General features: G+C 43.5%; 1 protein-coding gene across 1 annotated transcript in view; it reads left to right on the top strand.

Moving 5' to 3' along the window:
- Positions 1 to 17,889, top strand: part of COL22A1 (collagen type XXII alpha 1 chain) — a 233,160-nt gene that overhangs the window by 95,612 nt on the left and 119,659 nt on the right. Inside the window, exons 6-12 of the mRNA XM_075024010.1 lie at positions 434 to 557; positions 2,614 to 2,889; positions 3,963 to 4,043; positions 4,650 to 4,763; positions 5,346 to 5,390; positions 10,705 to 10,758; positions 11,551 to 11,586. Of these exons, the coding sequence (XP_074880111.1) occupies positions 434 to 557; positions 2,614 to 2,889; positions 3,963 to 4,043; positions 4,650 to 4,763; positions 5,346 to 5,390; positions 10,705 to 10,758; positions 11,551 to 11,586 (730 nt within the window). The remainder of the gene's footprint in view (positions 1 to 433; positions 558 to 2,613; positions 2,890 to 3,962; positions 4,044 to 4,649; positions 4,764 to 5,345; positions 5,391 to 10,704; positions 10,759 to 11,550; positions 11,587 to 17,889) is intronic.

Genomic DNA, 17,889 nt, shown 5'->3' with positions numbered 1-17,889 from the left:
TGTTGCTATAACTTGTTCCATTTATAGGGGGTTTCAGGTGTGTCTGCCCATTCTCAGATGTCACAGGTCTCCAGTGCATCTGGAGAAGAACAGAATGCTTTACAGATTGCATGAACTGAAGCATCTAGTGAAAAACAACTGTTTTGACATGATGGATACTAGACTGCAGATTTTCACTGTTTCTTATTTAATTTGAGAGCTTCGCCATTGCAATGAAAAAGGGCTCCTCAAGGACAGAAACACCTGGAGGGCACAAGCTCACCACCAGATGAAGCTCACCTTCATCTCTCTGCAGGCTGACAGATACAGCAGATTTTGAAGGAACTATATGATGCTTTTGGGAAGCACTGCTGGGACATGCAGAGAGTTTTAGAAGTTCTGCTCTTCATTGCTGAGCCTGATACATTGCTCTCTTTTCCCCTCCCCATGCCAGGGATGTGTTTCCACAAGGTCTCCCTGATGAATACGCCTTTGTAACTACCTTCAAATTCCGGAAGGCTTCCAGGAAAGAAGACTGGTATATTTGGCAGATTATTGACAAGTACGGCATACCACAGGTACGAGGCCCTTTGCAGCCAGCAAGAAGAGCCTTGTTTCTCTTTTGTGGCATGAACCAGCTTTCTTGCCCTAACCTCCCACTCCTTTTTCCTTGTGGACTTGTAAAAATCCCTTTACCTGTCTTTCAGTTCATTTTGCTGAAAATCCTTTACCTTTAATTCAAACCCTGAAGGAAGGTTTGCATAGACCTTGATTGTTGTTAGTGTGCAGATAGATGTGTTAGTTGGAAAAGGGGAGAAAAATATGCCATCCTTGCTCTTGAAACCACTTTTGGGTTTTAGGTTGTTTTGTTCAGGTAGTTCTGTTTAGGGAAAATATTTTGCCTGTTTGGAAAAAGATTGCCACAATGAGGTACTACAGAGCAGTGAGCTATGTCAAGTTTTTGCACAGACTTCTAGATATCATGCAAAGGCATGATGGGTTCCCTACTTAGGACGTGGATGTAACACCTATTATTGCTCCACAACCCTGAGTCCTGGCTGCTGCAGAATTTTTGTCAAGTACTCTCAGGTTCTCAGAAGAAAAATACCATAAGAGTGTAATAAAGGGCTGTCTGTTCCTATGTAGCATGTTCTTAGCAGCATGCTATAGTTTAGGGGTTCAAGTATGCTTGAGGAGGAGTTGGTTTGGATGGGCTGTACGGTTTTCTGCTCAGTACCAACATGGTGCTGATGGCATTACCCATGACTCTAAACTGGGCTGTTGGTGTGGGCTCATGTAGCCATGTAATGCAGTATTGCTGCTTTGGAACCGGTATTCAAAAGGATTTTGGGAACTCACAGTGAAGGATAGGTGCAGTCTGAGGACTTAGCTAACTGAGTTTCAGACAATGGTAAAAGGTTTGTATGAAAATTATTATCAGCTCTACTTTGTTAAATGAACCATGATTTACTGTGCTACATGCATTCCTAATTCCTGCAGAGTGAAAGTGTGTGTTTCACTCAATATTTCTTGGAGACAGCTAAAAACTTGAACTGCTTAGGTGTGGAGAGAAAAAAGCACTCAAGAATTTCAGTAATACTTTCAAAAGTGCCTTAAATTGTGGTGCCAGAGGTGCCTTAGAGCCTCATGAGCCTTGTTTCATGTAAAGTCAGTAGTGGTTTGGCCACTACACTGCAGACCTGCATAGCTTACGGACTGCAGACACGTCTGAGCTAATGCTGATCTGAGCTGGCGTTTCCAGCCAGCACGGGGCTCAGCTGCATGGAGATGTTGGGTCAGTTCTGGAGTCAGCCTACCCTGGGCTGCTTACATCAGACACGGCTCAGCCCTGATGTGGCCAAACTCTTTCCAGCTCTGCAGCTTGCGGATGCATCATTTGTTACCCTGGCTCTGTGCTTTGCTCTGCTCCCTGCTGCTTGCTTGTAACTAACTGCCTGACTTTGGTAAAAGAAGAATCAATTTGTAAATGAACTAAAAGTATAATGTCTTCAAAAGCCTATTTTTGCCTGCTCCATAGCTTGCAACACAGTGGGAGGGGGAGGGTGTAGTTGTAGTTTTCTGTTCAAAGCATCTGAAATAAAGCGTGGGCAGTGCTACAGCTCACCAGACTGGTTTCATACCAGGCAATGAGGCATTCGTCCATGCCCCATGGGATGGTTGAGGAATGTGATGGGACTAAAGAGCACAGAGCCTGCTGGGAAGTAGTGGAGGATTGCACAGGAGAGAGGGATCCAAAACAGGTTCAGCTTTGTCTGTCTGCCTTTGGGGAGATGCCCCTGACATGTGCTACCACCCAACCGTTCCCAAGCATTGCTTGGGAGGCATCAAGGTGGCATGTGCTGAAACCATGTCAAGGATCGTACTCACAAGAGAAGGCTTTAGGTGGTCATGGGTCTGCACCCAAGCCTGTGCCCTGCTCCGTCTTATTTACTAGAACAGATGTAGGCTCCCTGTCCATATCTCAATCAAAAGTCTGTTGTCTGCTCTTGCTTGGGCTTCTCACCACATGCTCTACCATCCCTGACTTTGGGGTGTCAGTTGTGATGGAAAGGAGGCAGGAGAAAGGAGAAGGCTTTGTACTTTCTTAGCAAAATCACTTCTGTCTGCTTGCAGGTCTCGATCCGACTGGACGGAGAGAACAAAGCTGTAGAGTACAATGCCATTGGGCTCACCAAGGATGCTGTGAGAGTGGTCTTCCGAAATGCACGAGTCGGTGATCTTTTTGACCGCAGCTGGCACAAAATCGCCCTCAGCATTCAGTCAAAGGCTGTCTCACTTTACATAGACTGCAGACTGGTGCAGATGTTGCCTATTGAAGACAGGGAAAATATTGACATTCAAGGAAAGACTGTGATTGGCAAACGCTTGTATGATAGTGTCCCCATCGATGTAAGTACTGCATGTGCCGATTGGAGCTGGGGTAATGTTCAGCACTGGGTTTGCAGCATGTGAATGGGGTTTTGGGGATTATGTTGTAATTGACCTTTTTCCTGAAGCAGCATCACTGAAATGTTACCTGTGTTACATAGCTAAGACAGATTGGCATCTCATCATGTACAAGATTTGCTGTCTTTTTATGTGAGACTGTCAATATCTCCGTAATAGGGATTAAAAATGAGAAATCCATTTCATCCTTCTGCCTAGTTCCAGAATGTGCAGTAGTTAAAATCAGAGACAAAATCATTCAGAAATACCATCAACTACACACATAAAGGTCTTTTGCTGTCTGATCTTGGCACTATGAATGTTTCCACTTGTGATAGGAAGAGATAGGAGAAAAAAGAAAGCTCGTTAACTCAGCAGAGTCATGATATATTCTCAGTTCCTCAGAAAAGATACCTGATCCTAAATTACTCTTGCTCCAATTGAATTGAAGTTGAGACCTGCGGGTTGGACCTGATTGTCCAGCAGCAGTGTTAACCTGGTGTAACTTATGCATGATTGTTTGGTGTTTTGAGAGTTGTGTAATCTTTCTTAGCTGTGCAAAACGGATGGAACGTGCATATTAAATGTGCTAATAGCATTTCTCACGCAGGGGTAAATGGTTAGAAGATGCAAGGCACAACAGGAGAAAACCAAACTTTATGTCTAGATGAAATTCTAGGAAGGATAGAGGTGGTCAGAATATGTCTTCTCAGACAGAAATTTGGCCAGAACATGGGGATTAGCATGCCTCCTTATTTGCATGAAAACCTGCACTAGAATTTTAATAGGCATATTCAGGGTCTCATTAGCTCAGCACTCTTGAAGCATGCTGAGATATTGGTCTACTATTGACAGAGAGAGAGAGAGAGATTGACTACAGGATCCATAGAATCACTGTGAAGTTAGCCCCATCTGTTTTTTGTTTGTATTTGTCTGCACTGTTTGTATCTGTCTGCACTGTTTGTATCCAAGCAGAAGGACATGCAGTCTTTAATAATTCACTGTCTCTGAGACTATTGCCTCACTGTGTCTTCTAGTTTGATCTTCAGCGGATGGTTATATACTGTGATTCTCGGCATGCTGAACTGGAGACCTGCTGTGACATTCCCTCTGGACCAGTAAGCTTCTTTTTGTCATTTATTCATTTTCACATGAACACTCTTTGTTGAAATCTATTACATAAATCAGGGAATATATGGCGGTGTGGGATTATCTTTTTTTTAATGATGGTGAATGAAACCTAACTATATAATTGGTAATGTAGCAGTGCCAGAAGAGGACCATTGCAGAGGGATGAGTATGAGAAATTTGAAGTTTCCAAGTTGCTCTTTCCTTGTCAAACTGTCAGGGGAAACAAAACCCTGACATGATGATGGAACAACAGAAATGCAGCATGAAATATTCAACATTTCCCACTGGTTTTATTTGGGAAGAGCTAAACTGGTGCCAGTTGCTGCTTAGTTTCCTGTGCTCAACTCTCATAAGAAACTTCCACTCTCCTCTCACTCTTCTCCCCTCAACCTTGGCTAAAGAGATTCATTGTTCATTTTGACACATTTTTCCCTACTGCTTGAATGAATGGCTTTTGTGGGATTTCATTCCTCACTAGGACTCATTTAGCTGTGCATTAGTCAGTAATGCCTACGTGGTTTCTCTAAAGTGGGTGGAAGAGGAAGCTCTCTAGCATTGAGGGCTTTATCATGACTTTGGGTATTTGGGTGTAGTGCCAGGTCACAGTCCTGACGGAATCACCTCCCCTGGAAGTGAGGCCCACTGTTGGCAACGAGCAAGTTGGCCACCTCAAGACTGTCAACTGCTCCTGTCCTGCTGGACGAAAGGTGAGTGTTGCAATGAGCGTGTTTCATTTAAGGCATGCTGGGTAGGTTTGGAAATCGGGGTATGACACAGTGCAAGTGAGTTATGAGAAGGGCTGTATTTGTTTGTGAAGCACTTTAAGACCTAGAGGTGGAAAGCACATCACAGAAAGAGCCAGGCATGTGTTATTCACAGGTGGGGTGTCTGTAGAGGTAATGGCAGTCTTCCCAGGTGTTTTCGCTTTACCTGATTCAGTGATTTTGATCATGCTGGTAGTCCTGGTAACAACCTTGAAAAGAAGGTCGTTATTCTTACCCAGGCCAGTTACGTGCATCCTTCTTCAAGTAAAAAGGAAGAGATTCTAGAGGTAAATATAGTCACACTGGAAAAAAACTCATAGCTTTAAAAGCAGTGTGCTTGCTTATATTGGCTGTGACTGGGACCTCTGAGAAGCGAGCTTCATTGTCATTGCTCTTGAGGGTGTGTCTGGTTTAGTCTGTTCTCCACTAAAGCCTGAAAACATTTTTGTTGTAGGATTGGGCCCCTTGCTTTGTTATATAATGAAAAGATCAGTCTGACTAATTGTGGGATTTTTTTTGTCTTAGGGGGAGAGAGGGCCAATTGGCCCTGAAGGTCCTAAAGGTCAAAAGGTCAGTAATACGTGCTAGTTCATTTGTTTAATAAAAACAACACCAACAAAACCCGGTTTCAGAGTAAGTTGAGGAGTTGAAGGTTTTGAGAAATAAGTCAGTTTGGCATATGACTGAGTTCAGATAGTTTTGGATGAGGCCGGGACTGCAGGAGACTCTGGCCACCTTTGCTCTAGGTTTGCATTTGAGCTTCTCTGTTGCTGCTTTATGTCATTCTTGGAGTAAGTGTGTTCCCAAATCTTTTCCTGTAGATTCTAAACTGTTTTTTTTGCAAGTTAGTGTTATTCACTAGCTCATGCACAGCTTTCATGATAAGTCACCTGGAAAACCACGTGCTGCTTCTGTACTGTGCCTTGCTCAGCAATACTAGATATCCATAGGTTAGGTAGCAGCCTCCCAGTCACACTCTACAAAATTTCCTGAGACTAGGGTAAAGGATTAGCCACAATCTGTTATCCTTAGCAGTACTGTCTGAATCATGATGTTAAATATAGGCCATGTTCCTCAGTACTCTTTTTCCTAGATAACAGGGTGGGAGAGTGGTTGTGATGTCTGCTTCAAGTGCAGCCTCTATATTATCCTGCATATTCTGCAAGCTTCTTTGATATGCATGTTTGCATTCAGCATACGCGCATTTTCCTTCTGTGCTTGGTTACAAACAGAACTGTGAGAGAATTGACTTAAAGGGAGCACTTGTACTGGAAGAAAACAAAGATTCACAACATTGGTGAAGAGGTGAAAGTTGGTGGTATTGGTGGTTTGCAGTTTCACCGTCTGTGTGATTTAAAAAGATGTTTGGGAACAATTTGTATTCAAAACTATTTCCATCTAAATCACTTCCGCAAATTCCGTCACTGAATTTATACCTGTTTGGTGAATAAACAAAGTGCACCCCACCAAATGTTACTCAGTTACTATGAAACGCTGTGAGAGGAGAAAGGAGGAAACTCTGGGTCTTGGAAGGTCAGACATCGTCAGCAATGTGTTGTGTTGTGTTTTTTTGGCAAGGCTTGGTCTGCTGTCTGCAGGGAGAAGTTTTGGATGATGAGGAGATGTGTTTTGGAGTATGTTTTCTGCTGGCATGAAAGAACATGGGTGCATTAATGCCTGACTGAAACTGCAGAAAATGTTTCCTTATTCTTCCACATGTATATAAATAGCAGCTTTCTATTTTAATCTGTGACGGCTTAAATAATGATGGGCTGTTTTGAAGAATGGCAGAGGCATGAGTGTTGTGAGGAGGTTGCAGAAGGATGATGATGATAATAATAAAAGCACCCTGCAGCAACATCCCGTTGTCTTTCACTGCTCTGACAAGGTCTTTGCAGTGGTGAGGGTGTCTGTACTGTGTAACATGGCACTCTGCTCGGGTGCAGGAGATACTAGTCAAATACAAAATAGCGTATATCCAAGCACAGCATCAGCAGGTTTTCTGTAACAGATCCCAAAATGGCTGTCCCACTCCTGCAGGTGGGTTGCTGAATTGCTCTACAGATGGGTGTGACTTCTCCTGGGCTGTAGTGGTCTGAGACTTGTATACAGCCAAGGCAGGACTGTGTCACAGTCTCAGGGAGCTGGGCATGATGCCATTTAAATCCAGGCTCTGACAACAATTTGGTACAAATGTGATGATTTGAGACAAACGGCTTAGCTTCTCTATCTGTTAAATAAGGCAAGTAATAGATTTTGCTCCTGACTTGCAAAGATGTTGTGATTAAATAACATACACCAACCTTGACAGAAGTTCTTGCATCACTGTTGCCAAAGACCAGCTTGTCACAGTCCCTGCTCTATGTGCAGGAACTAATATTGCTCTCCTTCTCTCTCTCTCTGCAGTATTACTGAGCTACTCAGGCTGAAATGCTGGCTATGGGGAAGAAAGTCAGTGCTGTTTGCAACTTCCCAGTATTACCACCTGGTACTTTATTAAGGAAAGACTAAGGCCCCACAATAATACGAGTGGCTTCTGCATTATGGGGTTATAAGTGTCCATAAAATGTTTTAGGATCATTCAACTTGGCTCCTCATTTCTAAGGTGCAAGTGTTGTGTTTTAAAGCTTTGTTGTTGTATAATGAGGAGGGCTGTAAAGCTTTTTTAAGGTAGTGAATATCAAAGATTTCCATTTGTTACCTGAATCCAGGAGCTGGGGCTTCAAGAAACACTAAAAAAAAAAAAAAATAAAAAAATCATAAGATCTCTGCTATACTCTTAGGTTTGATTAAAATAGGCTAACAAGCAAGTACAGCATAAGAAAAGGCCAAACATTAATTGACTAACCAGAGAGGTGGGGATAAACAAATGAATAAGGAAAGAAATTATCAGGAAAAGGTGAAAACAGAGTGACATCAGGACCAAGTCAAAATCATAATTATCTCTTTAGACATCATCACTACTGAGCGTCTCTTAGGTGGGACAAATTGCAAAGCTGAAATCTACCCCTAAATAACTGCCCAAGACAGGCTGCAGGTACTTGAGCATTATCCAAAAATATTTTACAGGCTGATAGTAAGAAATGCCCTGTGAGAGACTATTTGGCTGTATAAGAACCCAGCAAAGCAGCTGGTTCAGCTATATCAGAAAAACAAGGCAGCTGGTGGGAGTGACCTGAGAAATTAATCCCACCAGGGCATACTAACAGGGAGAGAAAGGTCAGAGTTAAAAAACCAGAACACCCCCCTTTGCCCCCAAACAGGGATCTTTAGAGAGGTTGACAAAGGCAGGAGGACTGTCTGTAAGGCTCCTTTTCTAAGCTAAGACAGTTTTGGGGTTTGGTTTTGTTTTGTTTTCCCTAGACCAGTAGTAGCTGGTGGCTTTTTCATTCTTTATCCAAAGAAGGAATAATGACTATGTGGTTCTTTCTGCTTTCTTTAAGAAGAGGTCGGTTTGAGGGTCTGTTAAGTAAAGTGAATGTGGGTGTTGTCTATGTGAGTTGAGGATGGAGAGACTGGTGTTCAGGCTCTGCTATCCTGAGCTCCCATAGCATATCCTTTCTTTTAGGGGAGGAGGTTTGGGCAGGCTTTTCTTACGGTACCATCTGACTAGTGGAAATGTTCGAAGTGTATAACCAGTGTGGGAAGATAATGAGTTTCTGTTCCTCTCTAATTTAAGTCTTCAAAGGCAGGGCAAAACAGGAGTGCTTGCAGTTATTAGAAAAAGTGAAAAAATCCCTCAGAGATGAACACCTCTGTCTCAATCACCCATGCTGCCAAACTGAGGGTAATGCATGGAGACACAGTGTACATGTTTTGGAAGGAGATACAGTAAAGGATGGTATTGGGGAAGAGTGAGACAGGAAATAGCTTTGGAAGAATTGGCTAACATGCCTGAAGCTGGGTTCTATTGATAAATTTTAGATGCTAACGACAGCCCGGTCTAATTTATTTTCCTTCTGTACTTGCTCTGCATGCTGTGTTGTTTGCAGCCAGCCAGCTAGCCTGGCTGGTTGGGGTGCTGGACTGATGGTCAACAGGCTTCTGCTCAACTCCAGCGCTGCTATTGATCCCAATTTAGACAAAATCACTTCTCTGTGAGATCTGTTTTTGTCCACATCATAGAAATGACATTGCTACCTGCCTTTGGGAAGTTTGTGAAGTCCAGTGTATTAGATGTGCTCTAGCGGGATGTATTTTTTCACCTCCAAATTGGAAAGGTGTTTTGGTATACTTTAAGTGTCTTAAAAGAGACAGTTGCATATTTTTATGAATTTTGCCACAGCCTACTTGAATTGACTGTGACATTGGTTTTGCATATATGCTACTTGCTCTGTGAGGTTTCTTTCTTTTGGCAAAAAAATGACAATGGTTAAAGAAATAAACTTTGATATTTCCTGTGTTTTCAAAAGCCTATCTTCATTGGGGGAAAAGAAAGCGTGATCCTGACAGATGTTTTAGTGTCTGGTGCAGCTAAGCCCAGCTTTTTTGGGCATAGGTCAAGACAAACTGAATAGAGCCAGAAGATTAAATGCTGTTGTGGTCCATGTGGGGAGATTTGGGGAGTGCAGGGGTCACTGGACTTACTGCTGCTGCGGGGCTCCTGCTCCAGGACTTTTTCAGCTTGATGCTGTGTCTACACTGAAGTCCAAAGTGCCTAAACTCCCTAGGAGCGAAGGATTATGGGAGGTACAAATAGGTGAGGATGTTTTATTTGTTGGTGATGGATAGGGAGCTCAGCACAGCATATTTCTGGTATGTACCTTCTGGGTGAGAATCAGGCAGGAGCTAGGTGGAAGTGTGTGGGAAGAGCCCTCTGCTCTCCAGCAGCTCCTGGTGCTAGAGGAATTGAAGGAATTGGGGGCAACACTGCACATATAGCCTTAAACTAGTCTTAGTAATGGGTATATCCTCAAGTGGTCCTTCTTCCAGTTTTGTGACTGCAGAGCAGTATGTGAAAATGATTTGCAGGTATTTTTTCTGAACTTGCTGTTTTTGGCACCACTTTTAGTTCTGTGTCTGATGAATATTTATGGAATGATGCATCTTCTTTCATCCTTTACCCCTTTCACCCCTGTTCTTTTTAGAAGACAAGTGAAGAAAAAGTTTTGCTTGGTTTTTGATTGTCCATTTTTCTCTTTTCCTCCCTATGTATTTGCTGCTTCAGTTTTCATTCCTCTACCCATTATAATCTGTATGTTTTCAACTGTCTTCTTTCTGTGTTCCTTTCGCTCCCTTCTATTGGAGCAAGCAGGGAGAGTGACTCTGTGTGTGTTGCACCCTTCTGTGAGGGAAGGGAGGAGTTGGCTGATCATGAAAATTAGCATGAATGAAAACAATGGGGTTTGAATTTAAAAAAAAAAAAAAAGCTCTAAAATCTTGACAATATTTACAGGTTTATTTTTTGCATATTTTAGGTGTGCACCTTCTAGGTCTTATGCAATCGACCTTTCCTAGCTTAACAGAGAATAAGAACTTTTGAAATACCTCACAAGAGAGAGCCCTCTGTCTTGCCAGTGCACTCTGAATGCTTCTAGCAGTGTTTTCATATGAAAAATAGAATATAAAATCAATCTGAGAACTTGGACATTGAAGTCAGTATAAATGCAATGAGGTACACCCGGTTCTTATGTCAGGAGCCGAAATCTTGGCCGTAGAGACTGGTCAGACCTGAAGTGTCCACAGTCTCAGTCAAACCCTTGTTGCATTGCTTCCCAAATAATCAAAGCAATGGAAAGCTGGCCATGAAATACAAACACTAATGTGGTATACTTCACCAATGGGTCCACAGGAAGTTGTAAGAGGAAACCTCATCTATTATTTCTATGCCTGTCAAGAAAGGAATGAATTAACTCTGTGGTATTAACACCCTTTCTTTTTCAAGGGAGAAAGTGGCAGCCAAGGGCTTCCTGGACTCAGAGGAGAAAAAGGAGAGTCGGTAAGTAAGAGATACCAGAACAATCTTATGTAAGGAGATGGAAATGCAAGTAGTTATTTTCTCCTTTATGGTGAGAACTTGCTCACAATGTCAACATGCCCTGTTGAATATGTTCCCTCTGCTGGGCCTTAATCCCAGGGGGAAGCTGATCTTTCTGGCACCCACTGTCATTTCTTGGAGGGGGGAAACGGATGGGTTCATCCCCGAATACAGCTGATAACTGACTTTGTATTGGCCTTCTAATTAAAATGTGTAACTTGAGTGTACTCAGTTGTATCACAGCTGCACATCTAACGGGGACAGTATGAGACAACTGCACAAAGATGATGCAAATCTCTCTCAACTCTTTTACATTCAGATGACCAAGATACAGCTTTCCCCAGCTGCAATTAATGCAAATGCCGGACTGAGTTTTTAGGCAAGAAAATCTTTAACCCTATGTAAAATTCATTCTAATAAGGGTTGTTGGCATCTTTGATTTTGGAAATGTAATATCAGAATCTGCCCTGAATAGAAAATAAGATGTTTTCCTGGCTGCGGTAGGAGAACTGGGGATAGGTTTTCTATTTTAATTTGTCACTGAATTATTATCAAGGATTTATGCCCAAAGAAAATTACTTTCCCTATAGTAGCTGTCCTGTGACTTGTGTGTCCATATATATATAGATGATATATATGGATAGATGGGTATATCTCAGATACATAACAAGGAAAACATGAAATATTTATTTATACTGGTGTTTGACATCCTTGCTGTCAAATGTACCTTTTCCCTTCTTCTTTTATTTCTAGGGCAGAGCCTATGGCAGAGGAGAAAAAGGAGAAAAGGTAAGATCTAATCCTTCATTGGACTAATTAAATGAGAGTCGCTTGCTGTCGCCTTCTGTAGCTCAGAGGTTGCTTTTGGAGTGCACAGGATTCAAGAGATGTGATCAGTTGGATCTTTGTGGGGAACTTTTTATATTGTGTTATGCCTCCTTCTGCAGAAAAGCTTTTGAGTGTTCATTGCTTTTCCCCTTTGTGTTCTTTGAGTTTCCTTTGTGCATTGGCCATGTAAAATGCTATCAAATTGAAATCATAATCTTTGCTTTGTGTAAGCAGCAGTGAGTTCGTGGAGGATGATTCAGTAAAGCAACTGGCTGGAAGGATGAAAAACAAAGGAAAAGTATAATTTTGAGTTTATTGAATTTTCAACAGGATTAAATTTGGGTCATGAGGAGGCTGCCACACTGTTTCTTTTCATTGGATATTTTCATTAATAACCTGAAGGACAAAAGCCGGAGTATTTTCTTGCTGCAAATATTAGGCCCGACAGAGTATTAAGACTTGGAGGTTAAAATTGAGGATACAAAATAACCACTGAAAATTGCTAGGTTATCTATCTTGGAAAATACATTCAGTGGTGATCAACAATGTGAAACAAGTAGTATGACTGGACTAATTTGTATTAAAAAAGATGTTGGTTTCCAGGCAATTCTGGCTGCCGACTTCCCACTCCCCACAACAAAATGAGGCTGCAGACCTAGCCTGCAGAGGAGAAGTAGTTCTTTCTCTCTGTAGCTCCATATCACACCTGGTTGTGAGTGTTTTCCTTACCACCAAAATGAAATTTCAAGTTGTGTGGAACAATAGAAAAAGATTGACAGGAGGGTCTATGAGATAGATGGGTGTATTAAGGAAGAAGTCATGGTTCATACTGAAAATGAGATTAAGAATCTGTGGAGCTCTTTTCCAGGGGGTCTGTGGCTACTGGATTGCTCAGGGAATTTAAAATAATATTGGATTGTGGTCTGAAAGGAAGAATGCCGCACTAGCGAGAACATGGCATTTATGGCCATTGCATCTTCTCATTTGTTCTTTCTATGATTATGATATATTGATTGTATATAGCGGTAATGCATCATGTGAAATTACAATCTAAATGAGGGTTGCTCATGGCAGGAAATATTATCGAGCCAGGCTAGAGACGTGGGGGCTATAAAGCACACATTTCTGCATCCATCTTCCTGCAGTCCTCCCACTGACAGCCACTATTTAGCCTTTGAGACTCAGGATTCAGCCTTTGGAAACCAGCTCATGTTTGGCAGGTGGTGAGAGTCAGCAGTCTGATGGGAAACATGATGTTTACAATCTAAGTTGTGCTGCAGTTGAAGCAAGTTCTTGTTTTCTTATGTTTTGATCTCTGCAGAAAACTGTCGGAAAACATTACTCCATCTGTATTATTGTCATACCTAGAAAAATAGGTCTGCAAGGCTGGATTTGAGGGGAAAAAATAAAAAGACCCCACAGTATGTGCAGAACTTCTTTGATTGGAATAGCCAAACAACATTGACTGGCCCAAACGAATGTGTAGGCACAGAGATCCCTGAGTTTATGGCCAGCTTGTTTTGTTTATCTGGTACTCCTGCCAGCTGAGGCAGCTTGTCCTCATCTGTGGAAGAAGTGTATTTGGTACCCGTTGTGTTTGTGCCCCATGTCTGCCCAATGGCCGAGTGTCAGTACTGTTGCTGATGGAGAGCAAAAATATATCAGCTGTACATTGCTGGCTTGATTAAAAAGGGATCTTGGGGATATAGAATCATACAGTATCTCATGCTGGAAGGGGCCCATAAGGATCACCGAGTCCAACTCCCTGCTCCTCACAGGACTACCTAAAACTCAATCATAAGACTAAAAGCATCATTCAGACACACCTTGAACTCTGAGGCTTGGTGCCATGACAACTTCCCCGGGGAGCCTGTTCCAGTGACTGTCCACCCTCTCAGTGAAGAACCTTTTCCTAATGTCCAATCTGAACTTTCCCTGATGCAGCTTCATTCCATTTCCTTGTGTCCTTTGCTGGTCACCAGAGAGAGGAGATCAGCACCTGCCCTCCTGCTGCTCCCCTTGAGGAAGTTGTGGACTGCAATGAGGTCACCCCTCCGCCTTCTCCAAGCTGAACAAACCCAGTGACCTCAGCCACTCCTCCTAAGTCTTGCCCTGGAGGCCTTTCACCATCTTGGTCGCCCTCCTCTGGACACACTGTAATAGTCTGATGTCCTTCTTATATTGAGGCACCCAAAAGTGCGCACAGTACCCGAGGTGGGACCGCACCAGTGCCGTGTAGAGTGGGACAGTCACCTCCCTGGTCCGGCAGGCTGTGCTGTGCTTGATGCACCCCAGGGCACGGTTGGCCCTTTTGGCTGCCAGGGCACACTGTTGGCTCATACTCAACTTGCCATCAACCCAAACCCCCAGATCTCTTTTTGTGGGGCTGCTCTCCAGCTTCTTGTCCCCCAGTTTGTATGTATAACCAGGATTACCCTGTCCTAGGTGGAGAATCCAGCATTTGCTCTTGTTAAATTTCATATGCTTGGTGATTGCCCAGCTCTCTAGTCTATCCAGATCTCTCTGTAAGGCCCGTGTACCCTTCAGGGAGTCCACAGCTCCTCCTAGTTTAGTATCATCAGCTAACTTATTTAATGTACGTTTGATTTCTGCATCCAGATCATTTATAAAAACATTAAAGAGCACTGGCCCTAAAATTGAGCCCTGAGGAACCCCACTGGTGACTGGCTGCCAGCCTGGTGTAACCCCATAACTATTATGAACTGTCAGGCAATTGTTCACCCAATGTATTATGGACTTGTCTAGCTGTGTGCTGGACATGTTGTCCAGCAGGATACTGTGAGAGACAGTATCAAAAGCTTTGCTAAAACCCAAACCCAACCACATCTACTGGCTTCCTTTGGCCAACTAGATGGGTTACCTTGTCATAAAAGGAAATTGAGTTGTTTAAGCAGGACTTTCACCTCGTGAACCCATGTTGGCTGTGACCAATGACTGCGCTGTCTCTGAAGTGTTTTTCAGAAACTCCCAGAATAACCTTCTCCATAATTTCACCAGGCACTGACAGGCCTGTAATTACCAGGAACTTCCTTCTTACCCTTCTTGAAAACTGGGACATTTCCCACCTTCCAGTCGGCTGGGACCTCCCCAGAGTCCCCAGACCTTGCCGCCAGGCCGCGGCCCGTTTGCCCGCCCTGTTTGCGGCCCTCCTAGTCACCAGAGCTCCCCAGGGGATTCTTTTACTGGGGGTGGGGGGGACTTGGCCGCCATTGCTCCTGGCCCCGCCCCGTTCTCCTCAGCCGCTGTGGCGGGAGCTGCCGGCTCCCGGCGGGTCTCCCCGCTCCCCTCAGGTTTCCCCGCTTGAGGAAACCCCGCCGTGCCCTGAGCGTGCCGGCACCGGAGCTGCTCGTCTCGGCGGTGTGTTTGTGCGTGTCATTTTTCACAAACGCAAAAAGGTCGTCTTCGGGGTCAGCCTTCAGGTGCAATGGTGAGCCTTCGGCGGCAGAAAGGGGTAGGGCTGTGAGTGGGGGGGATCAGCCACGCGGGTGGTGCGCGTACGACAGATCGCTATTGCATGTAGGGGTGGAGTACCGTGTCTGGTTTTTGGCATCAGAAGGAGAGAGAAGTAGCCAGAGCCGTGGGGAGGCGGGATGCAAGTGCCTGCGATGCTAGTTTGCATCTATACTCCTGAAAAAAAGGGGAGAGCCTCTGAAATGAAACCCTTCCCAGAGAGGACAGCACCTGGAGTGAGAGGATTCATGTGGCTCTTTTATGTTTGCCTGCAGCGATGCAATGGCTTGCATGAGCATGAATTCTTGTTTTTCACTCTGGCTGTGACAGCTTCATGTTTCCTATTTTTATGGGTATGGGCCAGCACTGGGAAACTGGATCAGAGATGCTGGACTTCAAACAGCTGCGGTCAGTGCAATCGTTGCTGTGCATGTGCTCTGGATTCCTCTATAAGGACAAGGTTCACATCCTAAGTGTTGATAGAATAAAGTTGTCTCACCTTTGAAAAGACTAGGGTGGTAAGATTAAAATCATCCCCTTATTACAGTATTGCTCTCCAGCTGTGCTAGTGCCAAGCACCTGCCAGATCGTGCTGTTGCCAAATATTGTGTGTAGGGGCAATTACTTGAGGTCTGAGGCATTTGTTAGAGAGCAAATCCTGTGCTTTTCCAGGAGGACAGCAGAGGCACTGGCCTTCCTTCTTCAGGCCATTGCCTCAGTTATATCACTAGGTTAAAGCCAAAATGATGCTTGTATTAGAATACATAACATGCCAAGCACATCATTAGCGGTAAACCAAAAGATAATAGCAGCTGTGGCGAAAAACCTAATTCATGTCAACGTGAGGTCTTCTGTGACTTTTAAAACTGGGAAATTCACTGTGATGGCTCAAGTAACAGCCCAGCGTGTTCTGCCAGGCCTAAATATCTCAGCCTGGTAGAGGATGCTTTTTATGCACAGAAACATGCATGTGCAAACCAAATAACTGTGCATAGATATAGAAAAAGAAAATAACATAATGCATCTACAGGTGCTCATGTAAACTTCTCTAAAGTGGATTTCCTGGTTAATTGTGATTCAGCTGCCGCTGCTCTGTATTGGATCTTAAATTTCCACTCTTGACTGTCATCTTTCAGCCTTTGGAGCGTTTAATCCCTATGGCATTAGATGTAGTCTGTCATATTTCTGCTCATAGATCTGTGTCCCTTTACCGTGTGTTCATTCACTAGTTTTGCACACACTTATGTTATTGAACTGATTATTATACATGGGCATATATCCAATTACATAACATGGTGTCCTGGTTTTGGCTGGGATCACCATGAAAGGCAATGTTTTGGCTTTATTCTGTAGGTTATTCAAATGAATATTTGCTAGACCAGATGGCCTGGTCTGCAAAGGTTATAACTCAAATCTTCAAACCTCTGTTGATCCAAGAGGAGTAGGTGCAGGAGAGGAGTGAGGGCAAAAGGGATAGCTGTAGAGCATTTTTGAGGATGATTCAAGCAAGATGGGGTTTCAGTGACTCTTGATGAAAGTCAGGGAAATCATGTTTGACAAGTGGGGTTCTGTAGAGTATGAGGCCTGCATTCCTGGGCCACAGCCATCCACATCTTGAGCCAGCCTGCCCTTCTAATGCCTCCATACAAAGTTTAACTTGGAGGCTTTCAAAAACTTATGCCCTTTTCTTGCAAAGTACGGAGTATTATGCAGTGGTGCTATGCCACCTTTCTAGCATCCTAAAGGCCAACGGTAGCGAGAAGGCTCTGCAGGTGGGAAGGTGCTTGGAAAAGCGATGACTTTGGAGAGAATAAGATGAAAATCTGTGAAACTTTGAGTGGCATGGAGATATCAGTAGGAAATTATTTTTCACTCTTTCTTCTGTTGTAAAAGCTAAGGTGAAGCAAATCAAACTAGTTGATGGCAAGTTTAAAATGAACAGAATGAACTTGCTTTTCATACAGTAGGTATTGGAGCTCCTCTTTGCAGTCTGGTCTGGAGGTTAAAATTTTGTGTGTTTAAAAAAGTGCTTCTGAGTTAATTGGGGAGAGACATCTGTAAACAACTAGTCAGTACAAAGATACAAACTGTGTTTCCAAGAGTATCCGAGCTTTCCCTCTGTGCTCTATCTGTTTCCCTTCATGCTAATAATCACACATGCAGCAATGAATATGAGAAACAACTTTAGTAGACTAAGTCTATATTCTCCTAACAATGGTGGTCTTTTTTTTTCATGGTAATGAGTCGCTCTGATAAAAATGCAGAAGGATTATTATAGGATTTCTAATGAGAATAAAACCTCTGAAGTGGCTTGGCTTATTAGAGATGCAGTGACTGCAAGAACAAGCATAAAAAGAAAAAGCAGGCAGATAGTTAAGGCTCTGGGCGAGGCTGCAGGAGACCCAGGCTTAAAACTTGGCTCTAACAGATTTGCTGACCTTGGGCAAAGCAGCTAGTCTTTGTTCCTGTAAAATGAAGCTGGAGAACCTCTTTCCCTCCAGACTTTGTGTATCTTGCCTGCTAGATCCTTCAAACAAAGGCTTTGCTTCCCCTTCTCTTGCTTGTCTTCCAAATTGGAGTTATTGCCATTTTTAGGGCTTCTGGAAACGCTGTGGAAATCTACCCTGTTAGATACAGTCTATCCACCCAGAGCCCTGTGCTCTCTGTCTTTGCCATGAGGCAGCTGAATATAAGAAAGATCTGGCCCGAAGGCCATGTACCTTTTTTACCCCAGTGCTGTGCTGTCAGCAGGGCTTACCAAATTAGCACGAGCGGAGTGCCTCTGGGTCAGGG

This window comes from Buteo buteo, chromosome 3 (assembly GCF_964188355.1).
Source record: "Buteo buteo chromosome 3, bButBut1.hap1.1, whole genome shotgun sequence".
Classification (NCBI taxonomy): Eukaryota; Metazoa; Chordata; class Aves; order Accipitriformes; family Accipitridae; genus Buteo; species Buteo buteo.
The sequence above is the reverse complement of the archived record's forward strand: the minus strand, read 5'-3'. Positions and strand labels throughout refer to the sequence as shown.